The following is a 20013-nucleotide window of genomic DNA, read 5'->3' as shown; positions in this document are numbered from 1 at the left end:
GAGATGGAACACTTTTGACCCTTTAACAATAGAATAGCTCCATGGACATGTCGCATCATGTAAGCCCAGTTTGATGTGCCAGAAACATGGTTCTCAATTACCCATATTCAATTCTATGCAACTTACTAACACCAAATGATTTTGATCAATGCTTTTATCAAAATAAATGATCGTATGATTTAGGTGGTGTGTATCACCATGTACCCAATTCATAATAAATCAACAGAATTTGCGGTTACCATATACCCAACTAATCTAGAACGAAAAGTAACATGGTCTAAAGGTGAGGCTCATTCTCTATATCTTCATGGAGATTGGTGCTATGCTAGTTCAACATGATCATTCTGAAAATACAGCCTTGGTTTTCTCACAGCCTTAGTCGATGATCAAAGTTTCATTCATGCATAGTATACTGGTTTAGGAATCTTCATTATGAACTTGTAAGGTGCATCGAACCCATGATACCAAAAGTGGTAGGTACCCAGTTGGCACTTTGACCATTCAATCTGCAACATATTCAATCTTACCCCTACAGAGGAATATTACACAGTTCAAAATATTGCAAGAACCTGTACCTAAATACTAAGGACACCTAAATACTAGTTCTTATACATGTACAAGACAAATATAAACACAATTTCAAAACTTATTGTCAAAATCTGCATAGCCTTTAATCCTTCGGTAAATAAGTGCTGAGAAGCCTTCAAAGCATCCAACCCTTCAACAACTAATTTCTCTAGCTTTTCAATACGACTTTCCAGATGCACTACATTGTTCTTGTTGACGTGGCTTCATCTAAAGTATTTATAGGAACTGCCCATTCAAAAAAATTGCAAGACTTCATATTGGAGTTCCGAGTTTCCTCATTGGTATCATTTACCTACATACATTTAGACACAAGTCAATACATCTAATATAACTAGACCCGTCATCTTTCACGCAATGAAATCAAAATACTGCTTACCAATTTTCTAGGGCAAGTGTAAAACAATCTTTTAGGATTAGCAGGTGTATCTGACACTCGAATTATGCATTTTCTTCCACACTTGCAGTATCTGGCATTATATTTCAGGTACTTATAAAACCTAATTTCGGATGTGGATTGAGAATTCATTCCTACATTTATATACACAAGAGTCAAGTTTTAAAATAAAATTCACTTTTAAAAATATAAATTCTCAAAATATTCCAAAACATTTGGCATGCATGTGGATTGAGAACTCTCTCTTTGCACCTGCTTCAAACATTTGGCATGCATGTGGAGTAGTCTGGCAGAGAAGCGCCATTAGCTCAGAGATGATCTCTTTGCTAAACAGGTGGCAACTGAATCTTGATCTTCTCTATAGAAGCAGAGAGGATCAAGATCTTACAGTTTGACGGATCCCATTAGGGAAATACCAATTCCAAAAATACTTTCTAAGGAAATGCCAGTTGAACCTTTATTCAGACTCAAGAGTGTTGACATCAGAGTTCAACCATCTAAATGCATGTGTTTGTACTTGCCAGCCAAATTAGCTAATGGTAAGACCATGGTGGTCTAGGCTACCTCACAGGACAATTAACCCTAGACCCAAGTTCATGCTGCAACCAATTGGTAGAATTGTGCACACCTGTTACTGTTAGTGTTCTCTCAGGCCAGGCGCAAAGGAGCAGCAAGGGGCTTGAGCCTTGAGGGAAGAAAGGAGGAACCTTTTGTAGATATTGAAACTTGTGCCTTTTAAGAATAAACAAGTAAATAAAGAAAAAGTTTTAGAGGAATGGGTCTTCATGGGTGGCATGAATATGCTCTGGCTCTTTTCCATAATCAAACCAGATGCTTCGTTTAAATCGTCATATTCATTTCAAAAATCACATTAATATCAAACTGAGAATGTTAGAAAATGAAACAAAAACCACATGCTTCGTTTAAATTGTCATATTCAATTCAAAAATCACAATAATATCAAACTGAGAATGTTATACAGTCTCGGATTTCACATCTGAGGAAAAAAAAAAGATAAGAAATGAGAAAACTTACCCCCTGCCGGTATGGTCGTTGGCGTCGACCGGTGGGTCACCGAAGGTGGTGTAAAGCGGCATCAGGGGGCTCCCACTCCGGTAGGTTCAGATCTGTGAATATTAGAAAACGAATGAGAAAAAAACAAAAAAAAAAAAAGAAATGAGAAAAACTTACATTACAGACTACTTACCTCCTGCCGGTATGGTCGTCGGCCGGCGGAACTCGACCGGTGGGTGGATAGACAAGAATGGGGGCGACAAGGGTTTCAGGGTTTCGGTTCGAAGTGAACGGAGAAGAAAGGGAGAAGAAACCCTTTAGGCGCATGTTTCATTAACGGGGATGCTGGAAACGGCGTCACCTTGACTTCGCACGCGTCTCACCTAGTGCGCGTGTTTCATGAAACGCGTCGTGTTCCGATTGTGTGGGACGTATTTTGGGGGCAAATATGTGGGGGGCAGATGCGAACCCCATTAGAAGATAGTAGATGGCTATTATAGTCTATTTCCCTATTCGTTTGTATCATCGATTCATCGTTCAGACTTTAGAATTCCAAAGATATTATTTGTGTAATTGTGTTCCTCTCTGTCGTTTTTCACCTTTCTGTTTTTTTTTTTTGACATATTTTCAATTTTAAATAACGTAATACGTAAGGTTGCACCGAAAAGAAGGTAAATGGAAAAATAAAAAAGAATATAAACCATTTTTGGAAAAAAATATCCATATTTTATTTACGAGTTTCATACAATTCTACGTTTTTACTCTCTATTCACTAATATTTGTCTCACTGATGCGAAGGTGCAGAACGTCGTTTCCTCGTTTTGTGTCTGCAATCTCTGCGACGGGGGAAGGCCTTTTAGCAGTCTCTCTCCCTCTATTTCCCTCACCTTTATGCTGTTAGCGACCGATCGAAAGGTTTATATAAAAAGAAGATCGAAACCCTAGTTTCCACTTATCGGACACTTTTGAATGATTTGCTTTACGTATCTCTCTATCTTTTTATTTGATTCAGGTAGTTGGTGATCATCTCCTCCCTGATTTTTGATTAATGTTCTTCCATGGTTTAAGGGTTTAAGGAATCAGAGCGGAAGCAATAGAAATTGTGCAATTTGATGCTTATTTTGGAGTGGCTTATATTGGGACTTCTTGCAATTTTATATGATATTCTTTCTTTCTGCGCGGTGGAGAATGTGAGATTCGCACTGGATTTCTCTTCTTTTGACGGTTGGTAACAAACCAGTGATTCTATATTTGCTTCCCAGCTTTAGATTTAGTTTTAAGGACCGGCTTCTGGGGAATTTGGTACGCGGTATATTGCTCGATTATGAGTTCTCCTTTAACCTTGTATCAACTGTAGATGCTTCTACAATAGTGGGAGAAACAGCTTCATATTAGTTTCTAAAGCCAAGGGCGTAGTTATTTCCCCTTCTAATATATTTTAGTGGCGGTTCTTATGTGCCGCATCTTGAGCGGGCCGGTGGTCAATGAAAAGATACCTAGATAGGCGCAGTATACTGGTAAACGCAAGCTAGCAATCCATTCCTCCAAATTGGGTACATTTAGCTGAGCATTTTGGTTAGGTTGCTGAGCCAGAGCCATTTAAGAGAGCACAATGGTTGAAGCTTTTCTGTATTTGGGCTAGAGGGTTTGAGTCTCTGACTATGCTGCGTTGGTTGAAATAATGAAGACATTCACAATTGAGTTTCAAGACATTGCTTAATGAACATGGGCTTGCATTACTGAAATTTTCCAAAGACAAATTCTGTTCTATTTTTGGAAACGTAGGCTGATATTTTTTCGTCTAAATAGGAAATTTGCAAGTTTTCTAGAATGAGCTCTGAGGGGGAACATCAATCCTTACCACCACAGCCAATTCAAATTGAAAAGAAATCTCAGTAAGTATAGGAAATTTCCTCCTGTCTTTTTCTTTTTTTTTTTTGTGACCCTTTTTTTCTTGCCTATCTTTTGGTTCATCCATGCATTAACTTGTTTCTTTTAATAATGGGGTTCAGGATGTCAAAAATTTCGTATACAAGAGATTTTTTGTTATCTTTAAGTGAGTTGGATATTTGCAAAAAGTTACCCAGTGGTTTTGACTCATCTATTTTAAGGTATGTGGTGCTATACTTCACCTCACACAAAATTGCTTCCCCCCCATGGTGGTTAGTTGTTAAGCTCTTAAGCTCGAGTCTTATTTTCCAGTTCATGCTGTTCGTACTTGGCATCATTGTTCTTCAGTATTTTGGAATGTGTTGCTCTTAATCTGGTGTTTCTTCCGAAACAGCGAATTTGAGGATGCACCTCATAGTGTACTGGAGCGACAAAGAATTCCTGGAAGCTTTCCTTTGCAAAGTTTCAGGCGTGGTGAATATGGGTCCTCCCCACCTTCCAGAGGGGATTCTACTAGTTATTCTCGAGGAAGCCATGGAAGATGGGACACCCGTTCTTCAGGGTCAAATGATAAAGATGGTGATTCACAATCAGATAGGGATTCAGGTATTAGTTGCCTATTTGATTCTTTTCTCTACTTTATCATCTCTGGTCATTACTTGTCAGGGAAAAGGAAGTTGTATGGATATTTCTGTGGTGATATATGCATGATACCATGGATGCAATTCTGTGTAAGAGAGGTGTCAATTAGATAACAGTTTTAACTATATCTACTCTAGATCTTGACATCTTTAACCTTGGACCAACTTACACAGTGTAGAAGCCGTTTCTAAGACATAGTTGTTGAGTTTTTTTTTTTTTTTTTTTTTTTTTTTTTAATTTGTTGCGAATCATCTATAATGTAATTAATGTAGTATCATTTCTCTTATTTATTACATCTTTCCAAATCCCTGTAGAATTTGCACTCCTACCCTTGCTTCACATTCTGTTGGTGGTTAACTCTAATGTAGAAGACATTTTCAATGAAATATCTTTTTTTAGCAGAATTGAAAAAAAAGACAAAGGGAGAGCATAACTATGAATAAAATAGGTTATAAAGCACTCCATGAGCAAGCATGTAGAATTCACTAGTAAATAATTACAAATGATTTCATTGATAGGAAACTAGATTGAAATCAATAGGTAGTGAGATGAGGAAAGTTTACTAAAAATGATTATGTCGCATATTGAAGCATTATCAAAAAGCCAAGTCTTTGAGAGCTGAAATTCTTATACTTCTTCAAGAACAGGACAGATATCCCTATGATCCAGAAAATTCAAATGGCTGTCACAGGACATGTTAATCCGAGTGAAATGGGTGAGGACTGAGGAAGACTGCTAATAGCTTGGCTTGGCGGATAGCTTAGCCAAGCAAGGGGTACATAAGAACACATATGTTTTGGACTCAAATGTAGTACTGATTTGGGAAAGCTTCTATTGCTGGTTCCTTTCACAACTTCTTGTTGTAATCATGTTTCTCTCATAATTAATGAATTTTTTTTTTCTTTGTTGCTGATAAAAAAAAGATATCCCTATGATCCAAAAAAAGAAGAAAAAAAGGTTAGATGGCTCTTGGGTACTCCACCATTTAATAAGGGGTAAAATATAAAAACCTTCCCTGAGGTTTCACTTTCACAAAAACCTCCCTTCTAATATTAAAAAAACCTACAGTTACCTCCCTTTTGTTATTGTCTTGGATGAAAAACATTGGCCTAATGCGTTATTTTTTCAAAAGTACCCTTTGTACTCTTATATCAATAAATTCAGATGGAAGTTTAAAATATCCCAAAAGAACTTTTCACTTTTAATTAAAAAAATTCCCCAAGTCAGATTGATAAGAATAAAGTAATTTCACTATATAAAAATGTTAGGTCTAGTGAAGTCTAGAAGGGCAAATCTGGCATTTTGAATTATATTGGAAGACGCCCTAATAAGTTGTAAGGGTTAACTTTGAAGTCTCCATTACTCAGACAAAGATGAAAGGAAGGTAACTGCAGGTTTTTGCGAAACTATAGCGAAGGTTTTTCATTTTTTGTTGAAGTGAAACCTCAGGAGAGGTTATTATGATTGTCAGAAAGGGGAGGTTTTTAATTTTTTATATTTACCCTTTAATAAGAGAAGCTTAAATTTTAGTGTCCATGCTGAACTGTCCATTCAAATGGATATCCGGAACCACTGATGTGGTAGCGCACACACTTGCAAGGGATGAAGGGAGATTCTACAATTGGGGGGGGGGGTGGGGGACCAGGTCTGGGAATCAATATTCTCTGAAACGAGGGTGAATTCTAATGATGCTTGCCCTTGGGCTGATTGTATGTGTTCCTTCTATCCCATTAGGATAAAGGGGGTTTCTTCCTTTCTTGAGTTTTTGATGCAGGAGCTTAAGAGTCAAAATGGGAATTTTCTGAAAATTTATATAGTTCTTTATTTTTGGATATTAGGGGTATTTTTGTCATTTTATCTCTATTTGGAGGGGGGGATAATGATAAGGTCTTACTTGTCTAGTTATAGTTTGTTTATCTATTTACTAGAATCAACAGCCATCATTTTTTTAATCAAAAGACTGGAATTGAGCTAGTCCTATGCCAATTTGGTATCAAAGTTAATGGTTATTTACAATGTTCTCACAAAGTGATGGATTCTATAGGCCTAGGGTATATTGTAACCAACCTTACTGGTATAGAATCAATGATACTTGGGTTTTTGAACTATATGAAGGGTCTTTGGTCAACTTATTTGAGAAGATGGTGGAAGAAAACAGATCTAATAATGTTGACTATAGTGAGTAAGGTTTTCAAGAATGTTAGAAGAGAAAGGAAATATCAGTTTTCAAAGGAGATGATGATCTACAAGTATTCTTTGATTGGGTTGCTGAACTAGAAGAATAGTTTGATTGGCATAATATGTCTGGAAAAATGGATTAGATTTACACACATGATGTTCATGGTCATACTAAAGTATGGTGGAAAACTCTAGAGCAATGACTAGAAAACAGAGGTGATGATTTGTTGCTACATGGGAAGAGATGAAAAGGTGTTTGCAAGAAAAAGTACATTCCACTAGAGTACTAGATTTCCTTGATGATCTATATATTATGGAGTTAACTATTCTCTAGTAAGGTATGCTCTCTGTAGATCAATGTATGCATAAATTTGATGAGTTATCTACTAGATTTGACACTACTAGGATTGCAACTTGGATGGGCCCAACCTGAGCCATGACTGGCCTAGCCCCCAATTTTACATGGGTTGGGCTTGGGCCTCGCCCTTAGGTAGCCTGAACTTGACTCGAACCTAGTCTAACCTTAACCCAATCTGAGCCTGACTTGAATGTATATATGCATATTCATGCATACATGGATATAGGTATACTTTTTTTGGTAAACCATACATATATGCATTAGGTAGCCTGAACTTGACTCGAACCTAGTCTAACCTTATTAACCCAATCTGAGCCTGACTTGAATGTATATATGCATATTCATGCATACATGGATATAGGTATACTTTTTTTGGTAAACCATACATATATGCATACATGGATGCATATACACAACATACATTTATATCATTTTTTTTTATCAATCATTTATATCATTTTTTAGTATATGAGCCTATTGACCATCCCGAGCCTAGCTTGAACCCAACCCGACTAAATCAAATTTCAGTCTACATGGGGCTTGGGTTGGACAGTTTGGGCTTGGTTCGAGCTTGGCCTTAGGCCTAATTCTTAGGGTTGGGCCTGGGTTGAGCTTAAACCCAACCCACCCTGCCTAATTTGCACCCCTAGATACTATAGAAAATGAAAGACACACAAGTGATTTAAAAGGCGTGCCTGGTATGCATCTTGCATAGGTCCTAGGCGCACCCCTTTTAAAAGGTGTATGCCTGGTGTGTGCGCATTGTGCCTCGGCCTAGGCATGCACCTTCTTAAAATTTTGTGCTTTTTGCTTTTTTTTTTTTAGTCTAACGGTTGGGCCGGGGGCTTTGCCCCTGGACCCTTGACCACACCCCTCGAGGCAAGCCCGAACAAGTCTATGTTAGGGTCTGAAATTCTTATTTTTCACATAAAAAATAATGATTTTATAACTTTCATTGCCTTTTAAGAGGATATTTTATTGCAATGAGTGAATGAACAACATTAGCAAATATTTAATGAACAACATTAAATATCTTCTTAAAGGTAATGAAAGTTATAAAATCTTTATTTTTTATGTGAGAAATAATAATTTCAGACCCTAACATAAACTTGTTCAGGCTTGCCTCGAGGGGCGTGGTACAAAGGTGACTCATAGAATCAAGAATGCAATATGTTTTACATCACATTAGCTACCTGAAGCAATGTAATTAAGGGAAAAAAAGAGATTGTGGGTTTTACATGCTTGAAAATGCTTTATATGTTTGCTTTTGTTTTTAAATTTTCATTTGAATACGCTTTACATGTTATGTTTATGCATTTTAATTTTAGATAATAGGTTTTTTAAAGCATTTATTTTAAAATTTAAGTTTATATTTTTTATTAACATTATGTTTAATAATTTTTTAATTTATTTGCGTTTTTTATTTTTTTTTATTTTTCTGGCTTTTTTTTTATTTTTTTGTAAATTTGCGCCTTGCTTAAAAAGGCACACGCCTTGCCTTGCGCCTCGTGCCTCAGGTGCAAATTGGCCCTTGCGCTTTTAAAACACTGAGGCACACATTAGCTTGTTTTAAGAATGGACTAAGGGCTGATATTAAGAAGGGAAGTGTCTACAGTTCAAATTTATTAATTAGATCATGCTTTTGAATCAATTCTCAACTAAGAATTTGAGGCCAATAGGAAGAAGATTGAAAATTGAAGATAAAGCAGATGATCTTGCATTTTGATGCCTATCATAGCGCTAAAGTTGAGAATGAAGCTAAAGAACTAGAACTTCAACCTATAGAAGTTGTAGACATTGAAGATCAAGAGGATGCGGGTCGAGAATATAGTTGTAGGAGTTCCCAACACACGTAATCAGCTTGCGAGGTTAATGATCAAGAAGAGATGGAGGTGGAACAAATTGAAATTCAGGTGCAAGATACAAATGTGTTGGTTGCAGTAGATCTTTGGAAGTATTAACTATTAACTTTACCTTACAAGTTCAACTGGAATGAATTTAAGAATTAGAAACCGACATATCACGTTCCACTAACATCAATAATGGAATAAGCCCTGGAGTTTGCTGAAGAACCAAGGGTAGCTGAGCATATAGAGATGCTGGTTCCTAAACTAGAGATTGAAGGAAAAGTTCCAAATGTTGCATTTGAGATTTTGGATTTGAAAGTTTGTAGTGATAAGCAAGGAGGAGATTCACCACAAGATAGGCAGATTAATGATTTAAGTGTTCAAGAGGCTAATATTATTGATGATTTAAAGGAGTAGATTATGGAGGCAGTGTTTCAGATATAAATTGCTTTGAAGATCCATTTCTAGTTATGTGTATGACATCTACTCTACAGTCCAAGTGTGTTGAAGTAGCTATGGGAGCTCCTACTCTTTCTGTCATAGGGGCATATCAACTTTTCATCCTCAAGTTCTTCAAAACTTGAGGATGAGGTTTTTTTTTTTTGAACCGGAGGAGAATAGTGTAGGAGCTTAAGAGTCAAAATAGGTTTTTTTTTCTGAAAATTTATGTATTTTTATATTTTTGGATAGTAGGGGTATTTTTGTCATTTATAGTTTTGCAGGGTCCAATGATAGGATCTGGTTTGTCTAGTTATAGGTTGTTTATATTTAATGTTTAAGTCATTGAATAAATAGTATGAGTTATTGAGTCTTCTTTGAATTGAAATAGGATAATGGCAATTCAGTTGACTGCTACTAGGATTCTTATGAGTCTAACAGTTTGCTCCTAGGATTCTTATGAGTCTCGAGTTTAAAATTATGCATGGATGTTTTACAAAAGTTCAATGAAGTTTATTGAGTTTTCTTGAGTTTATGCAAATTATGGTGAGTAATTCCCATACTCTAGACTAGAGTGATTCTAGGTTCCCTGTGAATGATTCTGGATATTCTCTTTCTTCTTTCTCTTTCTTTTTTTCTTTCTTATTCCTTCAAGAAACCATTACAGTCATCAACAGCCATAATTTTTTTTCCCAAAACACTGGAACTGAACTGGTCCTACATCAGTTTTAATACAGTTATCCATGGTTAATGATAAAAAAGACAAGGATTTTGAATTGTAAGTGTTTAAAATAGAAATCTATTATATACATACCTTTCTGTCATGCCATGTGTTAGAACATCTTTGGAAATAGAGAAGAAGGCAATAAGGAGAGCCATGCAATTGGTAGGGAGGGGTCAGTTAAGGATTGAGGCCTTGACAGCAGGCGGGTAGGAAGAAAGGACTTCTGAAAGAAATTGACCATTTTCTTGATTGTGAATAGAGTAGAATTGTTTGAGAGTTAAAAATAGGGATTTTTGGGGTGAAAGGGGAGGGTTTAAATCTTTTGGACTTACCTTAATAGTACATAGGGATGGAAAACTAGGTTTTTGGAGGGGATTTTGGGGTGCATATAGCAATTGCACTTTAGAGAAGAGGAGTGGGGGTGGTCAGCTATTGTCAAATGGAAGTAAATGTAGCCACAGGATGTTTGTGATATACTAGAAAATAAATACAATATGCAAAGGTAATAATCCAGAGTATAACCCAGATATAAAAGATCTAAGAACATGGCAGAAATGGATGCAAAATTTTGATAGTAGACATGGGTGAGAATATGTTTGAATCACTGGGCTGGGCCAATTCCACTGGTTTCAAATCTCACTAATTGGATCCAATTTCATAATAGAGCAGAATTTGGGGAAAAGGGATGTTAGACTCATGATTGATGGTCTTCTCTCCATATTGATGCACAAAGGCTTCTGGGTTGACATTTCCGTTCTTACATATATATCATGATTTTTGTGCATTTAGTCTTTCTATAATGGGCTTAGCTGATGGAATGTGTATTCTATCTACTGGTTCTGTTTCAAGATGTTATTAATTTAAATACATGTCAATATCTTTGTTGTTATTTGAAGACATGGGTCTATTAACTCTTTATGCTATTATGATTAATGATTTCATATCTATTTGTACTTGGATTATCTTGTGTAGTTAGTAGATATATTGGATTCTGTGGCCTTCTGAACACTTCCATTTGCTGTGCAGATTCTGGAAGACGTTATGTGACCCAGTCTCGACGTTCTTGGCAAAATAATGAGCATGATGGGCTTCTGGGGAGTGGTGCATTTCCAAGACCATCTGGATATACTTCTGGACCTTCGGGTCCAAAGGTTCGAGGAAATGCTCATTACCAACTTAACAAGAGTAGCGAACCATATCATCCCCCACGTCCTTATAAGGTTGTCACCTTATACATTTATTTATTTTATTTATTTGTGAATTTAAAGCAGCAACAGTTAGATGTCTTTTGAGTCCTCCTACATGTTGATCAATTCTTATCTATGCATTTAATGATTCAGAAAACATAATAATCAATTTCCTGTGTAAATGACTAAAATTGCTATTTACTAACCTCTAATTCTATATTCTTTCCTATATTTCTCCTTCAGGCAGTGCCACATTCACGAAAGGACATAACTGACTCATTTAATGATGAAACATTTGGTTCTACTGAATGTTCAAGTCAGGATAGAGCAGAAGAAGAAAGGAGAAGAAGAGGTATTGTTTTGTACTGTCCCTGAATAGGTTTTTGTGCTTGTTGGCAAGTCTTCTTTCTTCTTGTTTGTGTTCCTAGTCTTAGAATTGACATGAATAGCATTTGATGATTCAGCTTCCTTTGAGTTGATGAGGAAGGAACAACAAAAAGCACTTCAAGAGAAGCAGAAACAGGTCACCGACAGGCATAAAGAAAATCTTGATCCTGATATTGCTGCACTCTTGGAGGATTCTGAAGATAATAAAGGGGTATGGAACAAAAAAAATGGATCAGAAGAGTTGGTTATACTGCCAGCTTCTGAAAGTGATTCTGTCCGGTCTTCTTTTGCTACACAAACTCCAGCAAGCAGACCTCTTGTACCCCCAGGTTTTACGAGCACAATCCTTGAGAAGAATCTTGGAACAAAGTTGATCACTCCCCCTACACCAGAGGTAATTATCTGTGTATTTCTGGGATTTCCCTAGAAATCTTGATGGTCTGAAGTGCTTGCTTAGTGTAGCCTCTTTGTCTAGTTGGTAGACAAATCCTTGGACCTGCATTGGAGGTTTGAATGGGTATGTACTGAAAAGCAGTTGCATACAGGTTTCTTGGCATCACTCAGGTCTTACAAGTGCCATGCAATAAAAATACAGTGTGGACCTGAGGAATAAAATTTGGGCATCTGTTGGTCCACATTGGCCACTATGATATTGGGTTTGCCTCTATATGTTCAATACCTAGACAAAAACAACCTTCAAAAAATTACAACAGCACCTTATCCCTAGAAAGCGACCCACTTATCCCATCTATACTGAATGATCAGGATAAGGAATTGGTAGATCTAGGAACCCGAGAGTATGATATCTTGCTCCTTCTAGAAGTGACCATCCCACCCTATAACAATACTTGTTGCCTCTAACATTCAATTTGCTTTGAGTTAGATGGTTGAATGCCTTAACAAAAGGGTGGATTGGGGTTGTCTGGTTGGGTTTGAAAGGGGGGGGGGGCAAATGTTTCGAAAATGATTGTATTCTTATGGGACCTTTCTCCTTAGGGAAAAGTTGTTCAATAAGTACAGTAGACTGATTAATCAGTCATGATTAGTGTTTGATAAAATCATGCATATATGCCTGCTGTTTAGCTAGTATTGAAATACCCCAAACAAAATGTCATTGAAGTTTCTATGTGAAGCTTCTTACATGTTCACTGCATCTTGCCCTTAATTTGTAGTTAATGTTTTGGACCATGAAGCAATTTTCTGTTTCTTTCCTTTTGTTTACTGTTAAATATAGATATTTTTGAAAATTTACATGGAGACTGAAGATGGGGCCATGGAAGTTTGTATTTTTCATGATTTAGAATGCTGAAGTGTTGTCTCTGATTACTTGTTAATAATCTACTATTCTGTTACTTCTGCAGGTTGAGAATGTTGCATTTGAGGGTAACATTATTCACAGCAGTAATCTCCTGGAAAATGGGGATTCTGAAAAACTAAAGAAGAAAAAATCATTGAAGCATATGGATTCAAGTGAGCAGGAGCCTGAGAGTAAAACTATTCAAGTTCCTTTTATGGAGGAGAGTGAAGAAATTGTGATCCCTTTGTCATCTCAAGAAGTTTCTGGCAGTTCATTTGGAGCTACTACCCCATCATATAAAACTTCTAATCTATCAGAAGTGTGTGAAGGGAAGATGGATGGTGAAGTTGCAGATGTTGATGCTGAGAAAGTTACGGGGCCTGATGTTTTAGGCACAACTGGTCAAGATAATTCAACATCTATCCTAGATAAGCTGTTCGGCAGTGCTCTGACTGTAAATAGTGGTGTCTCCTCAAGCTTGATTGAGGTAATCATGATCATTTCGGGTTAACCTTATTTTTTGATTCATAACTGTGTATAACTCGTCATATTTTTATGAAAGAATGGAATAGACAGACTGATGTGCCAGGTTTGACCTTGCCCCCACAAATGTTCAAAATTTTGACACTATACACCCTGTATCAGGCATAAGTATCGTATCAGTGAGTGCTCAAAACATCAAATACAGGCCTTTTGGCCTTTTGACCTATTTCTAGGGGTAGACAAGCCTAAGACCTACCCCCTGATCTATTTTTGAAAAAAAACTAAAAAAAGACATGCGTTAGCCGTTAGGTACAAAGTACCGATACACCCCTTCTAGCATATTGGGGTGTATCAATACTTGGAACCTTGGCCCCCAGTTGCCTCATTATCCTTCTGGTTTCCATCACAAATGCTCCCTTGGGAAATCAAACCCCAGTACAACTGATTCCTAATTGCTCCTTGTCATGTTAGCCCACCAGCCTAATTGTTGGCAGACCTCCAATTATAGCTTCTTCTTAGATCCTTTTCCAGTTTAATCTCCCTTATGATGCATCTGCATGCTCAAGAGCCTGTATTACTCTTTTTAACCATCCTACCACTGTTTGGTGTCTCCTTCCACCATCCAATCACTATAACTGTGTGACTTTAGCTAGTATTATTCCTTGCTACACTGCCAATAGTTCCGCTCATGTTGAGTACTTGAGTTACCATAGCCAATGGGTCCTGAAAATAAATCTAGTATGTCTCCACCACAACTTCTAAAAACCCCCTTTGTGCTGAACGAACTTGAGATCCTTTCATGGCAACAGACATATTTTTTCATGCCTTTTCTACCTGTCTATTTCTTTATATGTTTCTTATGATCTGTGACATTACAAATGAACTGTAGTCATAACATACATTCTTCTTGAATACTAAACAGTTTTTGTAGGATAAGCTTTTTCTCTTTCAATGTTCCTCCTGTTGTAGGAAATATTGATGGAGTCCTCACTGTATTTTAAAAGGTGTGTCTAGACACACAGGCAAGGTGCATTTTAAGCTATGCACCTTACCTAAACCCAGGTCAAGCTCCTTTGAAAAGGCATGAGCTTGGTACTCCTTGCACCTCAGCCTAGGCATGTGTTTTTTTTTTTTTTTTTTTAAATAGTTTTTGTGTGTTTTACACTCTCGAAATGTCTTATCAATTTCTAAGTTACCTTTTTATTGATGTTCGTACAGTAGTGATGCTCTAATAACTTTTATTATATACCTTAAGCATTAGTTCTTGCAATTAGAAACTCAAATAGCAAAATTTCCACTAAAAGAAGTAGCAGCAAGACAACTAATATCTGATCCCTAATCTTAACATAGAATGAAAGCCAACCTCTTCATATATTTGGACAAGAGGTTGGCTTTCATTGATGTTTGTACACTCTTGAAATGTCTTATCAATTTCTAAGTTACCTTTTATTGATGTTTGTACACTAGTGATGCTCTAATAACTTTTATTATATACCTTAAGCATTAGTTCTTGCAATTAGAATCTCAAATAGCAAAATTTCCACTAAAAGACAACTAATATCTGATCCCTAATCTTAACATAGAATGAAAGCCAACCTCTTCATATATTTGGGCAAGAAATTTAGGTTGGGGGCCACACTACTGCAAGTCCCTACATGGACTTGTTCAGGCTTTTGTCTCCAAGGGGCCTTAACAAAAGTGGATGATAAATCTCCTAGGATTAGGAATACAAGATGTTTAACATCACACTAGCTACTTGAAGTAATGCAACTAAGAAATAAGCAAACATTTATTATTACTTTTTTTTTTCAGAATTTGTTTCTTTCTTTGAAAAGGCATGCACCTCGTCTTGGCGCTTTTAAAACACGGAGTCCTCTTCACAAGACTGAGATTTGAAGGTTTATAGTTTTTCTCTTAATTTTCTAATTGATGAATAAGGATACATTTAAAAAAAATATTCTGATTTTTTTTTAATGTTGAAAATTATTTGGTATTAGGGATGTCAATGAGTTGGGTTAAATGGTAATCCGGCTTGTCTTGATCCTCTAGGGTTAGATTTGGTTTAGGGTAAGGTTTACCCCACCAAGGTAAGTGTGAAGGCAATCACGTACTGAACCTGGCCTGTCTGATAGGTATCTAGGGTTCCCCCCCCCCCTCCCCAAGGTAAGGTATAATTTGTATTGTTATAAGAAGACATATCATACTTATATCTGTGGCTAATTATGAGGGGCTGTACATAAGTAACATAACTATAAAACTGAAATGTCAATAGTGGTCAGGATTAATTGTGGTCTCTGGAATGCAATATAGTGCTTCTTCAGTCTTTGCTATAATGCTGCCTTAATCACTCTTTTGTTCCTCTTTGGTGGTGCTATATGCTCTGAATTAACATTTTGATTCCTATGATTTCTTTTGCTTCATCAGCAAAATGATATGAAAGCGGATGACACATGGAACCCAATATCCTTCCAATCTTCGAAATTTGCTCATTGGTTTCTTGAAGAACGTAAGCTCAAGTCAATGTTTTTTAAACTGCTTCCTCTATACCTTGGACTGCTCTTCTGTTAACTTTCGATCTTTAAAATTTGTTGATTGCTGCTTCTATCTTACTGCAGAAAAGAAACCAGTAGATGATCTTTCATCTGGCAAACCTAGAGACCTACTTTCATTGATTGTTAACAGTGAGAAAGATGGACAAAAGCTGTCTGAAGTGTCTGATGAGAAAGCCACCGAACATGCCTTCCCACTCTTCCCTGTTGAAAGCAATGAACTGACCCATGGGTTTATTACATCTACTGCAACTTCTGCCACAGTTGGAACCTCTGAAGCACACCATTATAATAAACCAGCTGCCACTCCAGGAGTACTTACATGTGAGGACCTTGAACAGTCTATCCTATCAGAGATTAATGAAACCAGTCCAAGTCTGCAACATCCAGCTCAATCCTGGAATGTTTTGGATGAAAAAGCTGAACAGTCAAGAGCTGATGTGGATGACCGTGCATCTCAGCACCTTCTTTCTTTGTTACAAAAGGGGGCGGCAAGTCAGAAAGATCCAGCGCCATCCCCTAATCTAGATATAGGATTATTTGACAAACCCAGTGCATATGGAAGTGTAAACCCTCTAATTAACAGTTCAAGCGAGGGCAATGTTGACAAAATGCAGAGCTCTGAAAAGACATTGACTCTTGAGACACTATTTGGCACTGCCTTCATGAAGGAGCTGCACTCAGTGGAAGCACCAGTCTCTGTGCAAAGAGGCTCACTTGGTGGAGCCACAAGAAGTGATTTTCAAGAATCTCAAGCACTGCCATTTCCGGTTACTGATGATGGTTTCTTTTCTTCCAAAGTTGATGAATATGGATCCAAGAAGACTGCTTACGAAGGTAATGTTTTGGCATCAAACCATATACTGCCAACCAAGTCTGACAAGATTGGGGGGCATTGGTTACGCTCTGATGATCATCAAATGCAAGTGAGGTCAAAAATCAATGCAGTTGGTGGATTTGAAGATAAAGCTGATGGTGTGATGGATATTAAGTTGCCTGAAGAAGAGAGCTTGATTACAGTTGGTGATCCAATTAACCCCTCAAACTCCACTTTTGTTCCTGCTTTCCAATCCACTAAACCTGAGTTGCTCTCATCCTCAAGTACACCATTTGACATTGCTGAGAAACTTGCAGCTCTAAATACTGTTGCCAAAGATGAAAGGTCAATGGTTCCGGGTTTGGAAGGCCCATCTTTTCTTCGTGGTCCTTATGAACCGGTGGAATCTGATATTCCATATCCAAATTTGCATGGCCAGCCATCTTCTCCACAGTTTAATCCTCAGATGACTCATGGAAGACCTTTATTCCATTCATTAGAGTCTCATGGTCACATGAATCCTCAAGTCAAGTTCATGGGTCCAGAGAGCATCATTCATCACGAACCCCCATCTCATCATTTCCCCACAAATATATTTCATGCACCACCTTTTCAACATGCTCCTGGGCCAACAAGGCTTGATCCTTCTACTCATCATGCAATGTTGCAACAGATGCACATGCCAGGAAATTTTCCACCCCCTCACCTATTGCATGGACTACCAAGAGGTGCACCAATGCCTCAACACATCAATCAAATGGCTGGTTACATGCCAGAGTTGAATCCAATGCAGGGTTATCCATCGAGTCATCGGCAACACTATGGTGGCATTGGAATGCCAATTCCAGGTAAAGCAGCTCACTGCTATTTGGTATTTTCTCTTGTTTTCTCTGGGCAAAACATGAAGTGAAAACAACACTGTTTCTAACCTTTTTATCTGTGGAAGACAAAATCTACATTTCACCTTCTAAAAATAAAATAAAAGGAAAAGAAAAAGAAAATAAAATGCCAAAAAAAGAAGGGAAAAACTTATAGAAGACCGAGCTAGTTTTCTGCACTGTTCTTAATCTTGGCGAAGTTTCATGGTAGAATTCCTTTTCTTTAAGAGACTCTTTTAATGAAATGCGGTGCTTGATTGCCCTAGGGTTATTTAGCAATTAGCACCCCGGGGTTGGATTCTTGACATGCATGTGCTCATCAACCATGTGTGATAATGTTCACTGTATTTTTATTGCACATGGGACGTGAGTTGCTTCAAGGGGACAATAAAGGCTACAAGATCAGTGTACTTGCCTTCGGTCTATTTGCAAGACCATTGGAAGGTAGGCAATCTGGGGCATGTGCAACAGAGGTAAGCTCCAATTGAGTGCACCAGATCAATGTGCAAGGATGCTGATGTCCAGTTGAATGGTGATTTCATCAATGTAAAATGATGATTTCAGGAACGTTTATATCTTCCCTTAGATAAACGTCTACAGTTTTAGATCAATCCTCTCCCAAAAAGTGATAACATATTACATGGATCAGGACAAGTACCTAAAGTTTGGTTGACCTGTATTAAACTTTATAAATCAGGTTTGTACGTGCATAAACGGCCAAAGTTTTAGATTCCCAAAAAGTGAAAACATAATTACATGGATCAATACAAGTACCTAAAGTTTGGCTGACCTGTATTAAACTTTATAAATCAGGATTGTATGTGCATCTGAATCATGATATGGCAGATTGACTTTTATGGTTGCGTGGCAGAAGATAGAAGAATACACTAGAAGTGCCTTACCTTCCTGGCTTCCTTTGAATCCATGGTCCATTTTCTCCTGTTTTCTTCCTCCCCCTGACCCCATACGGTGTGGGGTGGGGCTTGAATATCTGACTTGGTGAAATTAATTTCTTTGTTTTTTGGTAAATAAATTAATTTCTTTGAGATCATAACCGTTTTAACAATCTCATGTATTTTTTGGTGATTTCAGCTTCTGGTGGAGTTGGTGAAGGAAATCATCCAGAGGCATTTGAAAGGTTGATTGAGATGGAATTGAGGGCAAACGCAAAACAGATGAATCCCATATCTACTGCAGGCCATAATCTGGGGATGTACAATCATGAGCTTGACATGGGCTTCCGTTTTCGGTAGTAGATCAAGATGGTGGTGTAGTGCTTCTGATATATCCCTTGTATGGACTTCATTTTATTGCAGTGACGGGGGTCATTATTTGCTTGTTGCTGGGAAAGGATTTTGTAAGGTGGTGTATTATAAGAATTTCATTTGTCATTGGCATGTGGTTGAGATTTTGGGTATGCTCTTAGTGTTGGATAAAAAAGCAACATACAAACACGCGCACACAGACGCTTAGAGTAGAAATGATTGCTCGGACTGTTCACGGTTATATTGCACACCAGTATTTCTATGGATCGATTGGCCAAATTCTTTATCCAGTGCCACATTGTTGAACAAAGCTCGGGAGGTACTGGGGAGGCCAATCCAGGTGCCATTTTATTAGATGGCGGCATCATCGATGGCCTAGTCCCATGTTGGAAGTTTCAAAAGATGGATGATGAAAAAATTATGGCTGCATTTTAAAATAGACAGAAATGAGCAATTGGGTGGTTTTGGGGATTATCCTTCCAAACCTGCAATTACAAAGTTTGCGACATTTTTTCTAGGGGGTTCAACTGTGTAAGCTGTTACAGGCAAGGTTTAAAATATCAATATGCCCGATATGCCGATAGGGGTGTATTGGGTGAATCAATACCTTATTTTTATTTATTTTTAAATCAGTTCGGGGGGCCGGTTTAGAGTTCCTCCACCCCCTGAACCGGTCAGACCCTCTGATACACCCACTGTAGGGGTGTATCAGAGGGGTCCCGGAATGATACGTATCAGTTGATATAAGCCGATATGTGCCGATACTTTGAATCTTGATTTTAGACGTGATGTGACCCCATAGATTATCCTTCCAAACAGCCAGTTTTTCTGGCCGCGATGGACCACGTGCAAGTGTGCAACTTGCTATAGGCCAAGTTTGGGAGTGCTATAAAGTGCTTTATCGTTTGCTGAAAAATCACTTATTTCCAACCAGGCGGGCTAAGAAAGGCCAGAAAAGAAGTAAGCACTTAAAAATAAGTCCAATTCCTTATTCTTAGGAATAATCACTTGGTGTGGCTTAGGACAAAGTAAACACTTCTTTTTAAGCATTTCCAAACTTAGCTTTAATAGTATTTC

General features: G+C 37.6%; 2 protein-coding genes across 7 annotated transcripts; one reads left to right on the top strand and one right to left on the bottom strand.

Moving 5' to 3' along the window:
• Positions 1–462: 462 nt before the first annotated feature.
• Positions 463–2468, bottom strand: LOC148879809 (uncharacterized). 2 transcript variants are annotated; one of them, XM_088961516.1, is made up of 5 exons: positions 2190–2331; positions 2018–2109; positions 1611–1714; positions 965–1116; positions 463–880 (listed from the first exon to the last, which is right to left on the bottom strand). In XM_088961516.1, the coding sequence occupies exons 2-5, from the start codon at positions 2077–2079 to the stop codon at positions 767–769; spliced, it is 432 nt and encodes a 143-aa protein (XP_088817642.1). In that variant the 5' UTR covers positions 2080–2109; positions 2190–2331; the 3' UTR covers positions 463–766. The 2 variants fall into 2 exon arrangements, 1 of the variants encoding a protein (XP_088817642.1); XR_016104342.1 differs by lacking the exon at positions 1611–1714 and having other exon boundaries at positions 2190–2468.
• An 87-nt stretch (positions 2469–2555) lies between these two features.
• LOC148879808 (chorismate synthase) lies at positions 2556–19088 on the top strand. Of its 5 annotated transcripts, none has more exons than XM_088961513.1 (13): positions 2556–2667; positions 2795–2911; positions 3009–3220; positions 3806–3891; positions 4009–4107; positions 4281–4492; positions 11100–11293; positions 11504–11612; positions 11725–12041; positions 13009–13431; positions 15852–15933; positions 16043–17641; positions 18764–19088. In XM_088961513.1, the coding sequence occupies exons 4-13, from the start codon at positions 3827–3829 to the stop codon at positions 18922–18924; spliced, it is 3261 nt and encodes a 1086-aa protein (XP_088817639.1). In that variant the 5' UTR covers positions 2556–2667; positions 2795–2911; positions 3009–3220; positions 3806–3826; the 3' UTR covers positions 18925–19088. The 5 variants fall into 5 exon arrangements, with proteins under 5 accessions (XP_088817639.1, XP_088817640.1, XP_088817636.1 ...); XM_088961514.1 differs by having other exon boundaries at positions 2608–2667; positions 3065–3220; XM_088961511.1 differs by lacking the exon at positions 2556–2667 and having other exon boundaries at positions 2751–2911.
• The last annotated feature ends 925 nt before the right edge of the window (positions 19089–20013 follow it).

The sequence above is a fragment of the Nelumbo lutea genome, chromosome 1 (assembly GCF_056320005.1).
Source record: "Nelumbo lutea isolate HS-2025 chromosome 1, American lotus-T2T, whole genome shotgun sequence".
Lineage (NCBI taxonomy): Eukaryota > Viridiplantae > Streptophyta > Magnoliopsida > Proteales > Nelumbonaceae > Nelumbo > Nelumbo lutea.
The sequence above is the reverse complement of the archived record's forward strand: the minus strand, read 5'-3'. Positions and strand labels throughout refer to the sequence as shown.